Genomic DNA, 23,298 nt, shown 5'->3' on the forward strand with positions numbered 1-23,298 from the left:
AATATAACATTTTGTGTGAAAAGCATTGCCGATAAAGCAGCTTCACTCACTGAAGCCATGACTAACAACAAATAAATGCACACGCATTAACAAAACAACATATTTTTCTGTTCAATATAACATTTTGTGTGAAAAGCATTGCCCTACCTGCCAAGCTGATACAATCTGCAGACTTTACTAGGAATAGCACCTAAATGAACGGGCGCCACAGTGCTCCGCACCTAAACAGCATGACGCCACAATGTGCGCGCCTATTTGACCATCGCCGAACTGTTTGCGCCTAAAAGACTTGCTCTCGAAAGAAGACACATTTTGGTACTTCATATAAAAGCCATACACCAACTGTCACAAAAACCAATGCTCTGAAACATGATTGATTAATGATTACGGTACAATAAAATTAAATATTTCTCATAAAAAATAAGCTAAAAAAGTCCTGTGATATCCACCAACACAAACAAAAATCTGAAACTACTGTTATTAATTATGATTTTTTCACTGCAAAAGCATGATCAATAATCTGGCCACAGCACGTGATCACATTTATATGTGGCTCTCTTCATAGAGCAGTTCAAAGCATGTTCTGTTCTCATCTTTTAAGGAAGTAGGCAATATTTTTATGTTTTCCAACTACAGTTTAGTCAATTTTGTTTCGCCTGTTATCCCTGCTTTACTTTAAACAAACAGTGGAGTTACCACATAATCTGAACAAAAAAATCTCCTCTGTCATGATCTCCTCTGTCAATTAATTGAATCTTAAGAGCAAAATGGTTTGCTGAACATGAGTTCAGCACAGTATCTAAATTTTGGGCTCATTACTTTTTGTTTACAAACATCATATTGAATAAACTAAAACATTTTCTTAATCATTATAAGATACAATGTATAAAGCTATTAGTGTATTAGCCAGCTATACAAATAACTGGATTCATCTGCATACTAAAATGTAATACAGTATCAAGATCAAATTGCACATATTCTTATAAAATTAAACACATTTGGTTGCAAACACCTAATTATTCAGTATATATTGCCGATATCACCACTTCAGTATTGAGCGTAATTAATTAATTATGTTCATTGTTCAGTTTATTCCAACTCAACTAAAACTAAGAATACGTAGGTTGTAAAATAGAAAATTAGTGCATGATTAGTCATGTTGTGTGGCTCCCCTTTTAAACATCTCAGGCAGCAAACCACTATGTAAACATTGAATCAATGTAAAAAAATGGCTGAGTTGTTGTCTGGGACAAAACAACTTTCAGGTTTTATTGGTAGCGCAATACACTAAGAATACAATTCTAAATACAGTAAAAATATGATGTTCATTTGATATCACCATCATCACAAAATGTCAACTTTTCATGCATCAGCATATGATGACTTTTGGTCGTTTAGATTCTCTCTAACACCAGTTACTATTAAGGCAACCAATAATAAGATGATGGTATGAAGCAAAAGCTCTTGTACATCTCTCACATATGAATGCAACCATATGTGAGAATGGTACAAAATGTATACAAAAGATACCCATATCTACACACTACACGGCCTGATATTTTGAACATCAGATCAAACACAGGACACTAAATTAACCTTGAAAGGTGGGGTCTTTGATTGCATGCTGTGGATCACATGTAAAAGCAATTGTAACAGCATAACGTGTTCCAGATGTCACTTTTTCAACATGATGTGGATTTTCAAAACCAGAAGAAAAAAATGATAATCTACCACTTTTTGGTTCAATTGTAACGTTAGCATTCTGATCATCAAACAGAAATTGACCTCCTTCAAAATCTTGACCATAAGTTGATAAATAAATTAAAGCAGTATAATCAAATGATCCATATTGAATTTTATCGATGTGGCTGTGCCAGTATTCATCATGCTTGGTCTTTGCAGCAGTAGCAGTCATTCTAGAAAAAAATGTAGGTTTGGTCAAATGTAACTTGCCAGGGTCAATCCCAAATTCCTTTGCTATTGCTGCTTTCACCCTACTTTTTAAGGAAATATAGGTATGAATACTTTTTGGAGGAAATGCAATGGAAAGTTGGTCTTTAGACAAAGATTTATACACATTGATGAATTTATCTTCTTTTGACATGGCTCCAGAATGCAAATCAAGAATAGAGGCACCACCACTAGAACCACCATGAACTAAACCACGTTCTACAATTTGTCTCATGATTTGTACTTCTTCAGCTGACACTAATCCGTCTTTCACACAACGTCCGCAAATTTTGGTTGGAGTGCAACCACTGAAAACTGGATACTTATTATATTCTTTTGAGCATGATACATTTTGAAATCTTGATGTTAGATCGTCAATGCTACGAGCAAATGGTTGTTGGTCAAGCACAGTTGAACTCAGATATGGATACAATACTGCAAATGCTGTTAGCACGCCTATGAAGAGTATTTTAACAACTGCACTTTTCTGAAACCAGCCAGTTGACTGAGTTGTTTGGTTGCGTTCTTCACTTGCTGTTTTTCTGCTTTTTTTACCCATGGCAACAATACATCAAACTGATAGTTTTGGCTAAACAGATTGCTGATGAAGAGTTTAACAAAAGTCAATTAAAGTAGACAAGTTTATTGTTTTTTGCCATCTAGCTGGAAAATCATAACAAAAAAAAATTGGAAATAATTTGCAGTGCTTACGGTACCCTGTGGTGAGGCATGAGGTCACCTAGGATTGATTAAGAGATGACACATGCTTCATCTTCTGAACAGATTACGAAAAATCAATGGAGCAGTGCTCAAGCAGTGTTGTGCAGAAATGATAATTTGATGATCCAATCTAAGCATATTTTGCAAAGGATGCCACCGATGTCATCGCCTGTAGAGATGCAGCAAACCCAAAATTTTTATCCGCACACCATAACTGAATCACCTATCCGCACATCGCAATTTATCTGGAACTTTGACACTGCACCGTAGAGATGCAGCAAACCCAAAATTTTTATCCGCACGCCGCACCACAACTGAATCACCTATCCACACACCGCAATTTATCTGGAACTTTGACACTGCACCGCAAATTACAAAATTTTCAAAAAAAATATTTTAACGCGTTATTTTTTAGAAAGTCAATTGTGGCAAAAAGCACCCATGGCATATAACTGGTAACTTAACGGTACAGTTGTGCACTGATTGGCTAGGCTAACCAGATCATATTCTCTTATCAGCAATGCATATAAGTTCTAAGACATCATCCTTTTTCAAATAGAATGTTCCTGGATCCAGTATCAGGACTTTTGAACACTTTTTGTAAGCAATAATGCAATTTTAATGTCAGTGGCTGTATGAACCACACATTAGTCATTACACAGACAGACAAGACATCAAGAGTAAAACTTATAGCCTGAACTCACTGGGCTAACTGTTATAGTAACTAATGCGGTAGTTGCGCTAGGCCTATAGCCTGGTAACTGGGAGAAGAGATCAGCTAGGCTATTAACCAAAAACACTCGTACAGCTTCCCTCACAAGCCAGCCCCCAAAACCCTGTCAACTGCAACTTGTCTGCAAGCCATTTGCATGGCTTTCCAGCCAATGTTGCCACTCTTGTCATGGAAAAGTTGGTTGGTTTGGTTTGGTTTGGTTTTGAATCTTTATCCTCGGACTGACAAAGCCTTGATAGGTTATTCCTGGTACTTGTTCGCATACTTGTAGAGGCACTTGACGCAGGGCCGGTTACCGAGATTGGCAGAGTGAAGTTTTCCGATTGTTGAAGTCTTGTTGCCGAGAAATTATTCCATTCACTAGGTGCCGCTGAATGGAGAGCAGTCCTGAAATGCGTTGCTCAAACGCACACCCCGAGAGTCGAACCAGCGCCGTGTGATCTTGAGCCCGGCGCGTAACCACTGAGCTATCGGGGCGGATAGCTACTAGATTTGACTGAAAAAAACCCTAGATTCACAAAAAAACACTAGTATCATAAATACACGATCATTTACATGCATAATGTACAAAAATGACAACCATGGCGTTAGTGAGCGTTAAAGTCTTTAAATTTCAAAATAGAACTGAATTTCCTTGTAAGTAAGAGCCCTGAAGTCATAGCCGTAGAAGAGTAAAACATTTTGGGGGGCAAACCAAATTTACCCAAATTTTTCCAAAATTTGGCCTTTAGGCCTACTGATATAGCCTACTACATGATTTTCCATTCAGGCACATTTTGAACCTTTCAAGGTTTTGCCACCTTTTCCCGTTCATTAACGTGCTGGTAGGTCTATATCGATTTTTGTAGTTAGTTCAGTTCAGTTCAGTTGTTTTTATTTCTGACCATGATATAAAAACAATACACGTCAGCATAGCAAAGAGAGATGATTGTTTATTTGCCTTTCTAATACGAGTCGAGAAAAAGAAACACAATTACATACAAATCAAATTATAGCAATAGAAAGGTCTGGCAGCACCGAACAACCTTGCGGTTAACCAGTCAAGGTGCTGCCTGACATCAGACATCATACATTGCAGCGTTAGACATTACAAGTTATACATTAGCTAAATCAATAAACAGCATGATTGAACAGTAGCTTCGAAATCGAAATGAAACATATAAGGTTTTGTAGGAAAATGAATCAAGACCAGCTAGGAAAAACATAAGCATAATAATGAATCATATCCGGTATAATAACACAAAGTACACAAATACGAGGTTACATGTAGATAAAATAATTTAACTAAACAAGTATGTTTAATAAGAATTTAACAAGGTAATTTTATAAAGTTTTTTAAAAAAAGCAAGGTGTTTGCTTTTCATACATTCATCTAATTCACTCCACAATTTAGTACCCCGATGTGCCAAAAGATTGTGTGCCACGGATTTGTTTATTTGTGGAAGAAAATACTTCATTTTATTTAATTGTCGAGTGTTGTGCGAGTGAATATTATCAAGTTTTATAAAACGATCTTGCAATTCAGGTGGTAGATTATTATTGGAAACTTTATGCATAAATTTGGCAATTTCGAGTTTGTAAATATCTGCACGTTGTAAAATATTCAAAGATTTGTATAAGTTAGTGACATGACTGAATTTTGTACTTCTAGTGATTGCGCGAATAATATTATTGTGTCTGACGTCTACTTCCTTGATTAGCGTTTTACTTGCAGTACCCCATATAGTAATACCGTATTGGACACGACTATATGCTAAACTATAATACAACATGAGCAATGTTTCTTCTAATACATAGTTACGAAGGCGATAAAAAATTCCAGAATATTGAGCCAACTGCAGCGACAAATGTTTAATGTGTGACGACCAGGTTAGATTTTCATCGACATAGATTCCCAGATACTTAACTGTTTTAACTCTTTCTATCACTGTTTGGTTTATACACAACCTGAAATTAGTTTCAACAGTACGCTTTGGCACTTTGTTTATTAAAATGTAGCTTGTTTTAGAGTAGTTTAAAGAGAGTTTATTTCTTCGTAGCCAAGCATCTATTTTATGTAGTTCAGAATTGGTTTCTGTTTGTAAAGAATCCAAGTCTTCACCACGTAAAGCTAGATATGTGTCGTTCGCAAAAAGCACGGTTGAAAATTTAGACATTAAAGGAAGATCGTTAATATACATTAGGAAGAGAAGAAGTCCCAATGTTGAACCTTGAGGGACTCCACAAAGGATTTTTTGCATGCTTGAAGCAGAATTAGACAATTTGGTATATTGGTATCGATTGGTAAGGTAACTTTCCATTAGGTCAAGGACAGTGCCTCGTAATCCGTAGCAGTGTTGAAGTTTATTTATCAATAAGTTATGGTCAACTGTATCAAATGCCTTTGACAAGTCAAGAAATATGCAACAGGTATAGAAATTTTGGTTCACATTGTTTAACAGATCGTCATACAGCGTGCTTATTGCCATTGCAGTGAATGAATTTTGACGAAATCCAAATTGTTGAGCACTCAAAAGGTGGAATTTTTCTAGATATGTGTAAATTCTAATGTGGAGAAGCTTTTCAAAAATTTTACTAAAAGGAGATAGCAGTGATAGCCTATTGGTCGATACTTCGTGGAATTATGCAGATCACTTTTTTTATAAACCGGAATAACCTCAGCAATTTTTAAGGCATCAGGGAACACTCCAGTAGTGATGCACAAATTAAATAGTTTACTTAGGAAGAATGAGATTACAGGACTGGCATATTTTATAAATTTAGTTTCACAGTCAGATTTCCTTGTTGACTTTTTGTCTTTCAAATTAGAGATTAAGTTATGTATTTCGTCTGGACTTGCGGGATCAAGAAAAAGAGAGTTTTTGACACTGGCTGGAGCCGAAGTTATATTATGCTGGTCTTTTGATTGTTTAATTGTTTTTGCCATATTTGGCCCAATGTTAACAAAAAAAATTGTTTAGTTCCTCTGCTATGTCCAGGGGCGCCGGAAGCGGGGGGGGGGGGGCAGGGGGGGCGATCGCCCCCCTGCCCTTAAATTTTCTCTGGATGGGGGAGCAAGGGGGGCAATGGTGCCCTTTTAAAATCATGTGAGCTACTGCAAATTGTTCAATATAACAATTTCTGCTATTCGCTTTTAGTCTAATTACAATCTTTCATTTTTGCCTCAAAATAATATTCACACACAATATTCTACATCACAGTAGATTACATGATGCCCTTCCGTGCCATTCTTATTTGTAGGCTATACCGGTATGTAGCTGTTGTATCATTACAGTACTCGAGAATGAGCTATTGTGTAGGTCACAAACGTAATTTATTGAAAGTCTACCACTCCTATGCTTCTTCAACAAAGACGGTTTTGTCACAACTACAGCTTGTGAAAATCAAACGCCAATGATTCGAGGCACCACTAACGACCGTTTTGCATTGCATAGGACCAAAGTTAGAGCCAGATGGCCGGGATATTGTTGATAGCAGACTTATGAGAAAAGAAAATGTTTCTCGTGGTCTTGGTTTTAGTTAGAAAAAAAGATCTGAGTGATAGAGAATTGTAGGAAAGTTAAGGAATGGTAGCCTATAAACGTCTTAGCATAGCAAAAAGTGTGAGAACATAGAAGTTAAAATTTTTTAGAAGGAAAAGTGTAAGTAAGCCGTTAAGGTATAAGGTCAAATTAGGAAAGGTGAATGCTGAACGCAGTTTTAGCACCATGAGGCAGGGATGGAGGAACCACGTGGGCCTCGTGGGTCTGGGCCCACCTACTTTATTTCCTGGGTGGGCCTGGCCCACCCACTTTTAAACGCCAAATTTCTTTGAAAAGGTAGCGAAAACAGCAAATCAGAGAGGGAGTTCCAAAAAAATGTTTTCACTTATTTGATACACAGTAGTTTGATTATTATCTTTGATAGCCCAATGATGAAATCCAATCTTTAAACTTTTCTGTTGAGTCCATTATTGATGTGCAGCACGTGTAGGTTAGGGCAGGTCGATTTTAAAATTTGATATGGAATAAGGTACCGGTAGTTGCCAATAAGTGAAAAACATCCTTCGCAAGTAAAAAAAATAACTAAAGTGCAACGATCGCTTGCGGAAATACGATTAAATTCTTAAAAGTTGCTCCCCGCGTTTTCTTTGAAAAGCGCGAATATGTAGCGCCGTTAGCGGAAGTCGTCATAACAGCCGCAAACGCGCGATGACTTTCTCCATACTTTATAGATAATGTAGGCCTACCTAATCACAGTAAGTTAACGGAATTTTATAAGAATATGAGACCTGAACAGTGAAAAAGTTGTAGTTTAGCTCGAATGGAAATTAAGCACTTAATTCAGTGATAGACTGTAGGCCTAGTGCTTGTTATAAGCCTGACGCGTCTCTATATACTTAGGCTATTCATTAGATTGAGTAGCCTAATCAGCTTATCATTACATCATTGGAGATCTGCTTCTTATGAATATAATAGATCGTTTTGAGCAATGATTTGACAAGCCAGTGAATCAGTTGATCTAAATAAAGTTTTTCTTTAAATCTTATTTAATTTCAGCTAGTAGGCTATGTGATAAACGTTCTTGTTTACAAAGTCTTATTGAAACATGCCAAAAGAAAATCCGCGTTTAACACGACAAAGTGAACAGCATCATGGAGGAGGCTCTTGCGAGCTTGCCAAAACGGAGCCTAGCACTTTAAACAACTACAATCAATATTATTACCACCTTAACAATGCTAAAATTAAAAAAAATATTTGGGGTAGGTTATTGTTTTGCGCATCAGCGAGGATTTAATTAGTATCTGCAATAAGCTCTGCAAGAAGCTTTCCCAGTCCGAGGATAAAGATTCAATCAATCAATCTGGCAGGCAGTAAGCTAAATCATCGCCTACGTTTGATTTCTGACAAAGCAATCAACAGAAAAATTAAAGATTTATTGAAATTAGTTAAGAATATAAACTGCATACACGCAAAAGGCCGAGCAAAAGCTAATTTGGGCATGTATTTGTTCGCTGGAAGTTGTGGCATGCAGGGTTACTCGAGTCAACTGCAAGCTCTTGGATTGCAAGAAAGAGCACATTCTCTGTGTATTCTCTCCAAATGCCAAAATTCTATTGGAAGAAAGAGCGTATCTGATGTATCAAATGCTAAAAATTGGTCCTAAAGGTATCTTTCAAATGTTATTGGTTGATCGATCAGCAGTTTCAAAAGCACAAAATAATGAAAAACGGCTACAAAAACTTCCCGATGACTTCCACGAGGAGGAAGGCGACATACCTGGACCATCAGAATTACCCGAATGGATAAGTAGCTCAAGCACGTCAAGTTCGGCGTCAGACAAGGTAAGCACCACGATTTATTTAGTCGATTGAAAGTGATTGGCTACATATGAATTGGTACCACAATGAAAAAATCAACACGTGCATAAGTAACCTAAAAGTTTATAAGGCATATGCAGCTAATAAGGCCCGGCCAGTAATAAGGCCCACCCCCTGGATCTCCGTTGTTACAAATCTTTTAAACAAAATTGGAAGCTCTGATTGCTGCTATGGTGAATTGAGACTAACTGGTAAAGTTTCACAGCCTAAAGTTGAGAACTTTTTGAGTTACGGAAAGTTGAAGTTTGGAGGGACTGAAAATGAGTGGTTTTATTAATTTTCACATATTTTAGACTGCTCTGTAGTTAACAAGCCGCTTTGACTTCCGTTTTTTTGCATTTTATGTGAAAGATAGGTGCATGCTGATGCAGTAAAACCAATAAATTTGAACTTTTTTCTAATTAAAGCAAGACTGATAATGATGATCAGACTAGGCTAATTTTGGTAATAAGGCCCATGGGCCCCTGGGGTAACATTGTGCACTAGGGTGGAGTGAAAAAAACTTTTCTTTAACCCTCACTTTCTTAACCAGGGGTGCACAATAGGGTGGAGTGAAAAAATTTTTTATAAAATTTTTATTAGCTTGGGGTTGGAAAACTTGCCAATTACTACTAAAACTAGTTGTGCAAAATTAGAATGTAATCTGACGAGAGCTTGATCTGCCACCAGCCACTTGAAAATTTACCATTGGGCCATTCGGTGTGAATTCACACAGTCAAGAAATTCAACCTCTTCCATTTTTCTTAAGTTTTACACACCTTTTCATTATCTTATATGATGAACACCTGCAAAATTTGAGTGAAATTTATTGAGAAACACGAGAGTTATAAAGCATTTAGTTTGGGGGGGTCTGCCGAGGGGGCACATTTTTTTTAATTTTTAATGGTGATTAATGGTGTAACAAGAAATTTTAAACGTCTGGAAATACAACAGTATCCTCATTCCAAGATTCGTTGAAAATTATGCAGTATTTAGAAAAATATTGAGGTTTGAAAATTAGCGGGCCTTATTAGCTGCAGGTGCCTTATACCGAAACTATTCTACCTTTGTTTGCCATAAATCTCTGATGTTTGAATGTTTATAATTTAGGCCGGTAACATTTGATTTGTATCACAGATTTATTATTATCGTAAGTTACTTTTTTTTAAATGTCATCATGTTTTATTTTAGAACAAGCAAGAGTGCCGGCCTGCGAATGCAGGATCGTTAAATTTCCTTTTTTTCCGTTTTGAGCTTGTGAGGAGTGACTATATCATCGCTTGGCAATGCATTATTACATGACATAAAACATCTTTTGAGACCGAAAATTGATCTCCGTCACATTATTATGAATAGGCCCAAACTGGATCGAGCCAAAGCAAAAACCAAAGTTATCGGCGAAAAATTACAGACAGCAGCAAAATCTGAACTGTTTTTTCTTGGCGTAGATAGTAAAAATTGTAGCAGTCGCTAACTTATTTTTGTATTTTTCTAGCGAGCACAGGGCAGCAAGAAAGATTCCATTAGTCAACTGGAATGCAAACGAGTGGCAAGTTAGTAAATATCAGCGATCTTGAAAGCCCAAACCCACCACTGACACAGGAAGTTTCAAATTAGGACCTTCAATCATTCGTTGACAACGATCGGAAACTGAACATTTCTGATGTAGGCTACCTCACATTCGCAAAGTGTGGAGAGATGCGTAAAACTGGTTTCGGAAGCTTCGCAAGTTTTCTACGGTTTCGAAAATCGTCACAAAACAATTGTTGCTAAAGCTCTCAGTAGAAATATGCGCCGGCCGTTTCCGTCTTAAGGTCATTATCCTCACTCCTACGACGAATTGCAGTCCAAGCTGTGGTTTAGCTAACCAACTTTCACTTACTGTAGTTCGCGTATACTGAATATTTGTTTTATTTTTATTAATTTTTTACTTCGAAGAGTACGCCTGAATATAAAAGTTTTCATTTTGAGTTCCCGAAAGATTGAGTCAAAGCAGTTTAAACGAAAAATAAGCAGCCATTTTTGAAGTTGGTTTTGCGCCATCTAGCGGTAATGTATTTTTCTTTCAAAAATCGAAAAAAATTCAAATGAATTTCCGCAAGCCGTTTCTCATCCGGTATGGCTGATATTTCACAGAAGTGAGTTTTTCAGCTAAATCTAACTACCGGTACATTATTCACTTTAATATTCCAAAAAAAGTATAAAATCGACCTGCCCTAATGGGCAGCACAGGAAAAGTGATTATTGAAGTGATTTGCAATAGTTAATCTATCAATGACTGTACTATCATTTATTTTGATGCCATGGTTAGTCTTAGACTGGGATTTACCTAATACATTGTTGATTGTTTGCCAAGTAGCTTTCATATTAAACTTTTGCTTTTTAAATTTAGATTTATAAAATTCCTTCTTTTTTTGTTGAACTGTATGGAAGTATAAGTTTCTTGCAGAGGTGTGGTTCTTTTTAGAGTGAATAGTTTTATTTGCTATGTACCTTTTGAACAAACGCTCTTTTGTTTGTAATACTGTAGATGTAGTAGTTCTCTATCAAACCAAGAATTATTCTTTTTTAAAGGTGTTTTTTGTAAAGGAAAATGCTTATTAAATTGACTAGTATATTCTCCTATGAATGACTTATAAGCTTCATCAGCATCAGTTTGATTTAAGCAACACGTGATGTCCATATTTTCCAGAGCATTTGAGAAATTTTGTGTGTTTGAGAGATTACATGATCTGGTATATTGATGACATGTAACTGAGGGTTTTCCAATATTTGTACAATGCATAACTGGGAAGTGGTCTGAGATGGCATTAATTAGAATTCCACACCGACTTTCATTACCTGTTTGCACATTGGACCATATTTGATCTAAGACTGTTGCACTGGTGTCAGTTATTCTAGTAGGTTTATTAATTAGTGGGTAAAAAGAATTTGAGAACATCAAGTCTGTAAAATTGCCTACAGTGATGTTTTCATAATCCAATAAATTATAATTAAAATCTCCCATTATGTAGCATTGTTTTGATGTACCTATGTTATTAATGCACTCACTAAGCAGATCAAGAAATTCCGAATTTGACTTAGCATCCAATGCAGGTGCTCGATAAATGCTACCACAGGTCACTTGTTTACCACCAACAAAAATATCAATAAAAATAGACTCAAATACTTGTTCTTTCATAATGGACGCGTTAATGACGAAAAATAAAATGATTGATTTTGAACTGAATGATCTCTTTTCAGTACAATTAATTACCATTATAGGGGAAGACGGGGCAAAGCGGGACATCGCGATTTCTCACGTTTTGTACTCTTTGACTCCCTCTAACCGGAAGCAATAGTTAGGCAACTATAAACTGTATTTGCTATGGAAAAATGGCGACTGGCAGAGCACAACGCGTGTTGTGAGGAAGTAAAATGTGTTTTGGCATGGTTTGTTTTAAGAAAGAGATGGAAAAATAGACCACATTTGTTAGCATAAGCGAATTTGGTGGTGGCTTTGTTTTTATCTTAGACATTGAGACAGTATTTGTTGGTAACAAAAGCAACTTTTACCTAAAACCTTACAGGTTTCAGCAGAGACGTTATTTTCTAAAGGCTATAGCCTACTTTGGGGCAAAGTGGGACAGTGCATTTGAGCAACATGAGATTCTAGAAGTCTAGATTGTAGCCTATGTGTGGTTCTTCTGTTGATTGAATTTTTGTTTACGACTCTTTTAGCCTTCAAGATTGTTAAGTATTTATCAGCATTCACTTATATTGTAGGCCTACTGGTAGGCCTACACAATTTAATTCTGACAATGGTTTGTCGCTATAAGAGAAAAACTGAAATGGGTAAATGGACGGAAACAATATTAAGAATGCAACAGAAGATGTGAAAAGCAAGAAGTTGTCTGAGAGAAGCGGCTAAACAGTAGCCTACCAAATACCTAACCAAATCCTGCAAAAATGAAATGTCCCCGTTGTGTGCGACGCGAACACAACAGGTGCGGTAGTTAATTGCGCCGGTGACGTCACGATTTTCCTAATCCACCCGGCAGGACTGAGCACTGTTAAAGCACGCCAACTTGAAGAAATCACTCGGTTTCCAATGACTGCTTCGCAGCAATGAAGTTTATACGGTTTTTCTGTCAAGAAATAACACAACATAAGACACTAGTCACAATTCAGCAAACACAACAGTCGAACTGATAAACGTACCAAATTTGTTGACTAACAGTTCTCAATCCACTGTACGGTACACAAGTTCCACAGGTTGGCCAATGACGCACTGAATAAATAAATTCGCGATGTTACCTTTCACAATTATTACGTAGGCTACCGTACAACCATAACGCTGGACCAATATTAAAAACAAAGAAACGTGGCAGTTCACATGGCCTAGTTAAGATCGGTTTACAAGAATTAATTTCCATTAGGCTGACAAATTATTGGTCAATAATTCAGTAGTAAACATGAATCCACAATTTACGACTTTTTCTCGACCTTTGCTATGTTGACGTGTATTGTTTTGATATGATGGTCAGAAATAAAAAAACAACTGAACTGAACTGAATCATACAATTCAGAATAATAAACGTACCGGTAGTATGACCGGATCAGTAAGGCCAAATGATGCACTTGTACGCGAAGGATTCTATAGTGATTGACTCTGCAATATTTAAGTTTGAAGTATTAGCCTAACAACAATTTACGCACATCAGAGATACGTTACGTTTGTTTACGGTAGAAAGTCAACATTCAGTTACACAAAACATTATTACATCACAAGCACGCTCACCAGTAAGTTGAACTTTGAGAAATAGCAAGCTGCAAATATGGAATTCAACCTACACGTAAATATTAGGCTACCATAGCAGTTGTCAAACTTAAGTCCTGTAGAAATACATAACAGAGAAGCAGCTAACAAAGCATAAACATCACTCAATCAATTTTCATTCACAAACTACAGTAGCTAACAAGTTCGGCTAGCTGGCAAACTAGAACTAAACGAAAACGTCTCGAAAGTTTGATGACAATCTCATGGTGAGTGTTGCCATTTGCAAAGAGCGATAACATAACAATGAAGGGAAAACGACGCTAGGTGGCGAATACACAAATCAACGGGAGTAATGCAGTAAAACGAAAGGCAGGCTTTTCAAAGACCTGTTGAAAATCTAACACTCCCAGGCCAAAGAAGGGCCAAACTGGGTCATTCTTTTCACGAATAAAAGTTTTTCAACAGTCTATTGTCATGTAACAGTTCAGTCTTTAGTCTCTTCCTCATCGCTCTGATCTTCCAACAGAATCTCAACGGTGTCTATTGGTGTCTCGTCTTCATCTGGATCATCTTCTTCCCTTTGGACAATTACACAAACTTTGGATATTGGTCTCTTCAGAGATCCGGTTGCAGTCTTCACTTCTACGGAACGAACAACGCCGTGACAATCAGGAAATGTTTCAATTACTCTCACTGCCTAGTGGCCATCGTTGTCTGGGAGCAGAGTCATCAATCAAAAGGACGATATCTCCTCTTCGGATATTCTCCTTTCTGTGAAGCCATTTTGCTCTTGACATCACAGATCGTGGGTATTCCTTAACCCACTGCTTCCAAAAGGTGTCTGCCAGAAACTGCACATGGCGGTATCGATCACGTGGTCGGTAGCCATCTCTGTCGCAGCTTAACATTGGCGGTAAATTCGCTGAAGAATTCAACTTCAATAAGTGGTTAGGTGTAAGGGGTAAGTCGCCATCAACTTCCAGTTTCACATCGGTGAGTGGTCGTGAGTTGACGATGTCTTCTACTTCAAGAAGTAATGTGTGCAATGTGTCATCATCGAGTGGTTGTTTTGGTAAGATGTTCATAAGAATTTGCCGTACTGTGCGAATCATTCTCTCCCAGGCTCCGCCCATATGGCTGGCTGTTGGGGGGTTGAATGACCATTCTATTGCTTGTTGTCGAAGGCTCTGGTGGATCTGGTTCTGATTCCATTCATCGATGGCTTGCTTCATGATTCTTTCACAACCCACAAAGTTGGTTCCATTGTCAGAGAAGATTTTCTTGATGGGGCCTCTGCGAGCTATGAAGCGCCGCAAAGCATTTATGAATGCGCCAGTTGTCAAATCTGGTGCCACTTCCAAGTGAATGGCTCTAGTTGTGAGACATGTGAAAAGGCAGCCGTATCTCTTAATGTCACTTCGTCTGTTTCGGACATTTAGCGGCCCAAAAAAGTCAACGCCAGTTTGCGAGAATGGTGGCTGTGACATTTGTAACCTTGCTTCTGGCAGTTCTGCCATGAGCCGTTGTTTAGGTTTTGCGGTCCTTCACCGGCAAGGCAGGCATCTTGCAAGTATTGTTTTAACCGCAACTTTGGCATTAATTATCCAGTATTTTTGGTTAATATTGTTCAGTGTATGGCTTTCACCCATGTGCTTCGATTCGTTGGTATGACCATGTTCAATTATCAAGTCCGTTAAGTGGCGCTCTGGAGCAATGATAGCAGGATGTCGCGTTTCGAACGGTAAGTCGGCTCTGTCGATTCTTCCGCCAACACGAAGAACATCTTTCATTAGGACAGGGCTGAGTTTTTCGAGTGGGATCCTCATGGATTTGGGCATGTTTGGATGTTCTCCTTTGGATAGAGATTTGATCCAGGCTGGAAAACTCTGACGCTGTTCGTATTTGATTAACTCAATTTCTGCCTCATCAAGTTCTGGCACACTGATCGGTCCTTTCAGTGTAATCTGGGTTTCGTTCTTCATGCGCATCAGTAAGTATGATTTGAATCACAGGAACCAGGCTACTGATAGTTTCAGTCGGCGCAGAGATGAGAAGTAGGAGATTAACCTGTTGGTTCCTTGGCTTTCAGCCGTAGAAATGGTAAAGGTTTCGATTTTTCTCTTTGGTTTGTAAGCAGCAAAGATATCTTCAGATTGTGGTTGCTGAGCGGTTTGATTGGGCCATTCTTCTGGGGGTTTCCTCAGAAAATCTGGGCCATTGAGCCACATCCCAGAATTCAACAAGGCTATGGCCGTCATGCCCCTTGAAGCTTGGTCAGCAGGGTTCTGCTTCGTGTCGACATGGTGCCAATCATACACTTTGATATGGTTCAAGATTTTTGCAATCGGTTTCGTGAAAAGGTAGGGAACCTTTTGCTGTCAGCCAGCAGGCTCTGCAGCACAATCATAGAGTCTGTCCAGTGTAAACATGGACAATCAGGTAACTCTAACTCTTGCTTCACAACACGGGAGAGATTAACAGCATCCCATGCCGCTTCCAGTTCAAGACGTGGAATCGTGTGTCTGCCCGGACCTGGAAGAAGTGATTTCCCCATCACAAGACTACAGATTACGCTCGAGTCAGGTAGTATGGATCGCAGGTAGCAAACTGCACCCCGGGCAGCTGAAGAGGCGTCAGAAAAGAAGTGCAGCTGCACTTGAGGAGGCGGGCAGCTGACTTTCAGCTTGTAGCAACGAGGAATCCTGATGTCTCTCAGGTGGAGCAAACTGTTCCTCCAGGCAATCCATCTCTTCAGATTAGATTCGTCGACCGCCTCATCCCATCCTAGCTTCTTCTGGCAAACATCGCTGTAAATGAGCCTTGCCTCAAGTATGACAGGTGAGACAAATCCAAGTGGGTCATAAAGAGAGTTGGCTATAGACAGCATCTTCCTCTTTGTAGGTGGATCTTTTGGTAAGTTAACTGTGAACTGGAACTCATCGCTTGTAACGTCCCAGTTTATACCCAAGACGCGCTCTCTTGGGCTTTCTGAGGGCAACAAGTTAAGCATTGCCTTTGATTTTTCTTCATCGGGAGCATCTTCATTAGCTTCTCACTGGTGGATAACCACTTTGTTAGTCTGAAGCCACCCATACCGAGAAGCTTTCGTAAATCATGGACCAATTTGATTCCTGCTTCTTCGCTTTCAACCGTCACCAAGCAGTCATCAACGTAGAAACTTTTCATCTCCACTTCAGCAATATGCGGGTCGAAGTACTTCCCGTGCTCTCTAGCGGTTTCGCGCAAACAAAATGTTGCACAACTGGGGGACGACTTTGCACCGAAAATGTGCACTTTTATCCGATAAGCGGAAAGATCTTTGGATAGGTCTCCGTTTGGCCACCAAAAGAATCTCATGGCATCGTGGTCACGTGGTGAGATCCTGACTTGGTAAAACATTGCCTCCACGTCTGAAATTATGGCTATACGTCCTTTGCGGAATCTCAGCAGGACGCCAACAAGAGAGTTCATGAGATCTGGGCCTTTCATCAGAAAGTCGTTCAGTGATCTTCCGCATGACGTTGCAGCACAGTCGTAGACTATACGAAGTTTGTCTGGTTTCTTTGGATTAAGTACAGGATGGTGAGGTATGTACCACTTGCGGCAGTCATTGTTGATTTCATCATGAGGAATGATCTCAGCATAGCCCTTGTCCAAGGTGATTTGCATTTGTGCTGCAAACCTTTCATGAAGAGCGCTGTCACGTTGTAGGCGTTTCTTCAGGCTGTCTAGTCGTCGTAGAGCCATGTCGCGGCTGTCTGGAAGTTCGACGGTGTCATTACGCCATAGCAATGGTAAGCGATAATGGCCGTCTACATGTTCGAGATGACGAGGCATCATGTCATAAGCTATGGGATCTTCCCTCGAGAAATTAAACCCAAATTCTAGCAGTTCCTTGTGGGTTCGTAGCAGATTCATTAGACCTTCCTTGTCATAAAGGTCTGTGTCAGCTGTTGGAGAAAACGTTTCTCCTTCATCAGTGATTATTAAATCGGACAAGTCTTCTACATCGGTGGGCCACTTCATGCCACGGACAAGAAAATTTGAAATGTCGGATTCAGCATCGAAATTACCTAAGCCTGTCTCCTTTGGTCGAGTACCTCTAAGCAACCAGCCTATAAGGGTGTCCTGACTGCATCAGGTCCTTGCTTCGGGTTAGGTGCAAAGCGGCTATCAATGCATCGGTGGGCGATAGCATGATCATTTCCGATCAACAGTGTAACTGTACCATGGTCCAGTTGCTTCAAGTCAATGCCTTGGAGGTGCTTGTGCGTTTGCAGATACTCCGGAGAAGGCGCTGGAGTTGGCTTGGTAGGTATCTTGTCAACGACGATCACATCTGTCAGTTCTTGCACTTCGCCGCCAACTACTGGTAGAACTTTCAACGAAACAGTTGAAGAACTAAAGGAATATGGTCCACTCGAAGACAGTGTTTGCACCTGGAAGTCACCAGATGGCTCAGGTTTCAGTTCAAGCATCTCTACAAGTTTTCGTTCACAAAAGGTGCGGTTTGAACCAGAATCTAGGAGAGCTGTATTCCTTTCCTTCTCCTGTCACACGTACGGGAACGATGTCCAAGTAAGTTGCCGAGTTGCTTGTTCTGGAATGGAAGGTTTCCACAACTTTATTTGTGCTCCTTTCTAATGGTCTTCTTCCGGGATCATCTGGCTGGCTATCATTTCCTCTATTAGCAATGGGGTTAGGGTGTCGTCTCTGGATTTGTTCTCCAGTTGTGACCAGATACCGATGTAAGAGAGAATGATGTGATGAGCTTCTGCATCAGTGCATTTCCCTCGGCTTCTGCAGTCGGCACGTATGTGATCTGGTCCAAGACAGTTTAAGCACAGTTTGTTCTTCCTTACAAATTGCTCCGTTCAGTGATGGATTTGGCTTTGAACTCTTTGCAGTGTTGCAAATAATGTGTATTATCGCACAGGATACATTGTATGAGTCGCTTGTTGCCAATTCGGAGCTGTCCGGATCTTTCAGTAGGTTTTGTCACTACGTTAAACAGTGAAGCCTTTTGTTTCCCTTTGGTGTCAGGCTTGTTAAGTTTGTCGACATTTGACGAAAAGAGTTTCACGCCATAGATTGAATTGGCAATCCTAGATTCGTTCGTTATGAAGTCAGCAAAGTGCTGGAATCCAGCCACTTTTCCAGTGTCATCATTGATTTTCAGAGCTTCAATTACCCACTTTTCTTTCAAAGACACTGGCAGCTTATTCGCAAGGCAGGTGATAAACTGCACGGTATCCAAGTTCGAAGCTTCGGTGTTAGAGCTCAATGATGAACAACATCTTTTTAACAGGACGGACAACTTCTCCAATTGTTCGGGTTCGTGGTGAGAAATTCTGGTAACAGCTCTCAAGCGTTCTTCGCAAGCATGCGCAATAACGTGCGGTTGGCCATACCTCCGTTTCAATTCTTCCCACGCTTCATCATAGCAATTGTGACCTTCGCTGCTGTCGGCAAGGTGCCTTATTTGTTCACAGACTGCATCACAGCAGTGCTGCATGAGGTAAGACATCTTCCTGTCGGGTGTCAACCAATCAGAAATATGGGACTTAAAACGGTGCCAGAAAGCCCAGAAATCGAGCGGGTCACCAAAGAATTTCTAACATCTGGTTTAGGTAGAAGTCGTTCTGAAAGATCAGGCTGTCGGCTAGTATAATAACAAGGGTAATTTACCTTTTGGTCTGGCATTCTTGCAGATGTTGCAGTTGGTTCTTGTTTGTGTCGCTCATCGCCGTGACGCAGAGGTTCTAGGTGTGTGTCTTTGTGAGTGAAGGTTTGCTGTGGCAATCGTACGGGTGTCATTGATCCAATATTGATAACCGAAGAAGAATCATCTCGCCAGAGTGCGGCTTCAGTTTCAGCAGCTTTAATTTGACGCAGGTCTTCAGCTTCGGCTCTCTCACGTTCAAAGCGAGCTTTATCCTGCTCCAACCGAGCTTTATCCTCTTCCAACTGAGCGAACAAGCGAGCTTTATCCTGTTCCATCTGAGCTTTCTCCTGTTCCATGCGAACTAGTTCTTCTTGCTCTCGTCGCCTGGCATCATTCTGTTCTTTTGTCAAACGAGCTAGTTCCAACTTGGCATGTGCTTCACGTTGACGCAAACTATACATTGTACTGGATGAACGAATGCTTCCGGATTTGGAGCAGTGAGAGTGGGTACGCGAGGACGAGTGATGCGAGCGTAGTGGAGGAGTTTTAGTGTCTGTCCTCTCGCATTCCGTGAATCACTGTTTGGCTCTATCAGCAAATTCTTCTTTACCTTGAACGTAATCTCGTTTGGTTGAAAGACCTCCTGGAATTTGTTCATTGTCAGGGACATCGACACAAAGCGCCATTAAAGAAGCATAATTTTTGTCAATTTCTAACAGGATAGTATGTACTTCTGTGAGGTTTTCACGTTTGCTCATCAGCTGTTCACCACGCTTGTAGCTGTCTCTCAAAGTATCAGCTGCTTGTTGAATAGCTTCGGCTTTGGAATCCATAACTGTGTATGCAAATCCGCTTCGTAACAGCATAAGCTAATTTCAGCAAATGAGAGATGTCACGTAACACTGATGGGAACTTGGTAAGTAAACGCAAATTTGATCGTCAGATTGGTGAAGATCAGCAGTTCGGTTCAATTGACGAAATCAGCTTCAGTTCAATAATGGTTAAGCTTTGATGTCAAATTTGAAAAACGATGTTGTGTGCGACGCGAACACAACAGGTGCGGTAGTTAATTGCGCCGGTGACGTCACGATTTTCCTAATCCACCCGGCAGGACTGAGCACTGTTAAAGCACGCCAACTTGAAGAAATCACTCGGTTTCCAATGACTGCTTCGCAGCAATGAAGTTTATACGGTTTTTCTGTCAAGAAATAACACAACATAAGACACTAGTCACAATTCAGCAAACACAACAGTCGAACTGATAAACGTACCAAATTTGTTGACTAACAGTTCTCAATCCACTGTACGGTACACAAGTTCCACAGGTTGGCCAATGACGCACTGAATAAATAAATTCGCGATGTTACCTTTCACAATTATTACGTAGGCTACCGTACAACCATAACGCTGGACCAATATTAAAAACAAAGAAACGTGGCAGTTCACATGGCCTAGTTAAGATCGGTTTACAAGAATTAATTTTCGTTAGGCTGACAAATTATTGGTCAATAATTCAGTAGTAAACATGAATTCAAAATTCACGACACAAATCAATCAATCATACAATTCAGAATAATAAACGTACCGGTAGTATGACCGGATCAGTAAGGCCAAATGATGCACTTGTACGCGAAGGATTCTATAGTGATTGACTCTGCAATATTTAAGTTTGAAGTATTAGCCTAACAACAATTTACGCACATCAGAGATACGTTACGTTTGTTTACGGTAGAAAGTCAACATTCAGTTACACAAAACATTATTACATCACAAGCACGCTCACCAGTAAGTTGAACTTTGAGAAATAGCAAGCTGCAAATATGGAATTCAACCTACACGTAAATATTAGGCTACCATAGCAGTTGTCAAACTTAAGTCCTGTAGAAATACATAACAGAGAAGCAGCTAACAAAGCATAAACATCACTCAATCAATTTTCATTCACAAACTACAGTAGCTAACAAGTTCGGCTAGCTGGCAAACTAGAACTAAACGAAAACGTCTCGAAAGTTTGATGACAATCTCATGGTGAGTGTTGCCATTTGCAAAGAGCGATAACATAACAATGAAGGGAAAACGACGCTAGGTGGCGAATACACAAATCAACGGGAGTAATGCAGTAAAACAAAAGGCAGGCTTTTCAAAGACCTGTTGAAAATCTAACAGTCCCGCTTTACCCCACGGCTGGGGCAAAATGGGACATTCAAAAATAATTTATTCTTTCATTTGTACTGTAGGCTAACAGCACAAAGATTCCTCTTGATCTTCGAATCAAATATGCTGACCAACTAAGGCTTTTGATTAAAAAAGAAATTAACTAGGCTAAATCCAACCATCACTGTTGTTCTGGAGAGGAGCAATCAATAGCAATGTGCTTTACGCATTGGTGTAGCCTATGCCTTGCGACGTTGCTCCAACGCAGATTGTAGGCTGTCCTACTGCAAGGAAAACTTCCACCGGGAATCTGTCTTTAGTTGATAGCCTATCCATTGCATCTGAAACTGAACGGCCACTGATTACATTCTCATCGTGCGTTCGATTTTGGACAATTCTTCTTGTGCTTGTTGGTCGGTAATCCGGCACTTGAGTCAGCTTCTACGCTCCTGACTCAAACTTAGCGAATTGTTCTCTGAAAGTCTGAAAGTCTGTAGGGATCCTGCCACAGAGGCACAGAATGCTGAAGCAATGTTGAGATTTTGTCGCTTTGTTTGAAGAGAGGCTTGACTTGCTTGGAAGCGATCAGGTAAGCTATTTCAAAAAACCATTAAGATTCCAATTTCAAGCAACTCCATTTTCTCGAAGAGTCCATTCGCCTGCTGTCGACATTCTGCCTTTTGCACTTGGTCATTTTCAAGTTTCTCTAGTGCCTCCTTTTTGAAAAGAAAACGTTCTTTGATTGGTATTCTAATGGCACCAGCTTTTCCGTACCATCGTGTTTCAGAGAGCTTCTTTAGCACTCCACCACCTGACTCCAGAACGGACCACCGGTGTGTTGAAGCAGCAAAGAATAGCCTACATATATATTTTCAAGGAAGTCAAAGAACTGAACTGTTTCTGGACACAATTGTGCAGCGCATACACCAACTAAATTCAACGAATGAGCATAGTATGGAACATATTCTGCAACAGCACCATTTTTTTTTTTTGACAAGTGCCTGTAGGGAGTGTAGGCCCACTCTGTTATATTTCCCGCTCATGTTGGACGCGTTGTAATAACTCTGTCCAAGGCAATCGGCAAGATTGATACTTTTCTTACTGATGTATAGTACAGTCGAATAATCTTTCAAACAACTAGTATCGTGGGCTCGTGGCATTCGATTAGGCAGTTGCCTCCAGCGGAAATTACCGGTTTTTAAAGTTTAGCCTACAATAAATAGGAAGGGATAAGACGTTGGGTAATTTAATCCTACAACCAGTGGCTCCGAGAGGGGGGGGAAGTCGGGCCAGTTTCTCCCCTAGCAAAACATTGTAAAGGAAAAACGAGTAGTTTTTTGTTTTTGCACTTTTGAGGGGGGCCCATTTTTAGTACTAAAGTAAAAATGTACCAACTAAATAATCAACAAATTCTTAAATGAAGTGCGTAGTTCTAAGTATTTCTCAATCATTGTAAATGTCACTCTCGATGCTTCTCATCAAGAACAAATTATTTTCGTGTTAAGGTAGGCGACGTTGAACAGCTTCAAGACGTAAAATCTGAAGCTGAAATGATTTCTGTATCACTGAACGGTTCCGATTGTATTGATAGTTTCAACTTGAAAACTGGTGCTGTTTTAGCTAAGCGGGAACTATTTTTGCTTGACACCTGAACCTTAACTTCAAAATCTGCGTTGGCCAGACATAGGATGTTGTATCCAACATAAGTTATCTGGAAAAGTTAAAGGTATCAGTCCAAGCACGATTAAAGAAAGTAAATCCTGTATATTTTTTGTTTATGGATCATCATCAGTCATCATCTCCGCCTGCAGCAGATTGCGCATCATCATGAGTTATTTGCTTCCAAGAGTGGCGATTTTGAGCCAGTTCTCCCATTGTCGCCAAGTTGAGTCCGGTCCACGATTGGATGTTGTCTTGCCATCGTTTTGGTTGTCTGCCACGTTTTCTTTTTTCTTCTACTTTTCCTTCTGTGCAAACTT

At 39.7% G+C, this 23,298-nt stretch overlaps 6 protein-coding genes across 7 annotated transcripts; all 6 read right to left on the reverse strand.

Annotated features, from left to right (window-relative positions):
- Positions 1-1,400: 1,400 nt before the first annotated feature.
- LOC145765477 (2-oxoglutarate and iron-dependent oxygenase domain-containing protein 3-like) lies at positions 1,401-2,547 on the reverse strand. The gene has a single exon (XM_082577304.1). The coding sequence runs from the start codon at positions 2,507-2,509 to the stop codon at positions 1,592-1,594; it is 918 nt and encodes a 305-aa protein (XP_082433430.1). The 5' UTR covers positions 2,510-2,547; the 3' UTR covers positions 1,401-1,591.
- Positions 2,548-12,729: 10,182 nt separating this feature from the next.
- Positions 12,730-15,106, reverse strand: LOC145765449 (uncharacterized). 2 transcript variants are annotated; one of them, XM_082577276.1, is made up of 3 exons: positions 13,522-15,106; positions 12,942-13,392; positions 12,730-12,868 (listed from the first exon to the last, which is right to left on the reverse strand). In XM_082577276.1, the coding sequence occupies exon 1, from the start codon at positions 15,015-15,017 to the stop codon at positions 14,181-14,183; it is 837 nt and encodes a 278-aa protein (XP_082433402.1). In that variant the 5' UTR covers positions 15,018-15,106; the 3' UTR covers positions 12,730-12,868; positions 12,942-13,392; positions 13,522-14,180. The 2 variants fall into 2 exon arrangements, with proteins under 2 accessions (XP_082433402.1, XP_082433401.1); XM_082577275.1 differs by having other exon boundaries at positions 12,942-15,106.
- On the reverse strand, positions 15,045-15,488 carry LOC145788529 (uncharacterized). The gene has a single exon (XM_082600290.1). The coding sequence runs from the start codon at positions 15,486-15,488 to the stop codon at positions 15,045-15,047; it is 444 nt and encodes a 147-aa protein (XP_082456416.1).
- A 341-nt stretch (positions 15,489-15,829) lies between these two features.
- LOC145788530 (uncharacterized) lies at positions 15,830-16,387 on the reverse strand. Its single transcript, XM_082600291.1, has one exon. It carries the CDS (start codon positions 16,385-16,387, stop codon positions 15,830-15,832), a length of 558 nt encoding a protein of 185 aa, XP_082456417.1.
- A 71-nt stretch (positions 16,388-16,458) lies between these two features.
- Positions 16,459-17,526, reverse strand: LOC145788531 (uncharacterized). The gene has a single exon (XM_082600292.1). The coding sequence runs from the start codon at positions 17,524-17,526 to the stop codon at positions 16,459-16,461; it is 1,068 nt and encodes a 355-aa protein (XP_082456418.1).
- An 832-nt stretch (positions 17,527-18,358) lies between these two features.
- On the reverse strand, positions 18,359-19,027 carry LOC145788532 (uncharacterized). The gene has a single exon (XM_082600293.1). It carries the CDS (start codon positions 19,025-19,027, stop codon positions 18,359-18,361), a length of 669 nt encoding a protein of 222 aa, XP_082456419.1.
- Positions 19,028-23,298: the final 4,271 nt, after the last annotated feature.

Source organism: Aplidium turbinatum, chromosome 2 (genome assembly GCF_918807975.1).
Source record: "Aplidium turbinatum chromosome 2, kaAplTurb1.1, whole genome shotgun sequence".
NCBI lineage: Eukaryota > Metazoa > Chordata > Ascidiacea > Aplousobranchia > Polyclinidae > Aplidium > Aplidium turbinatum.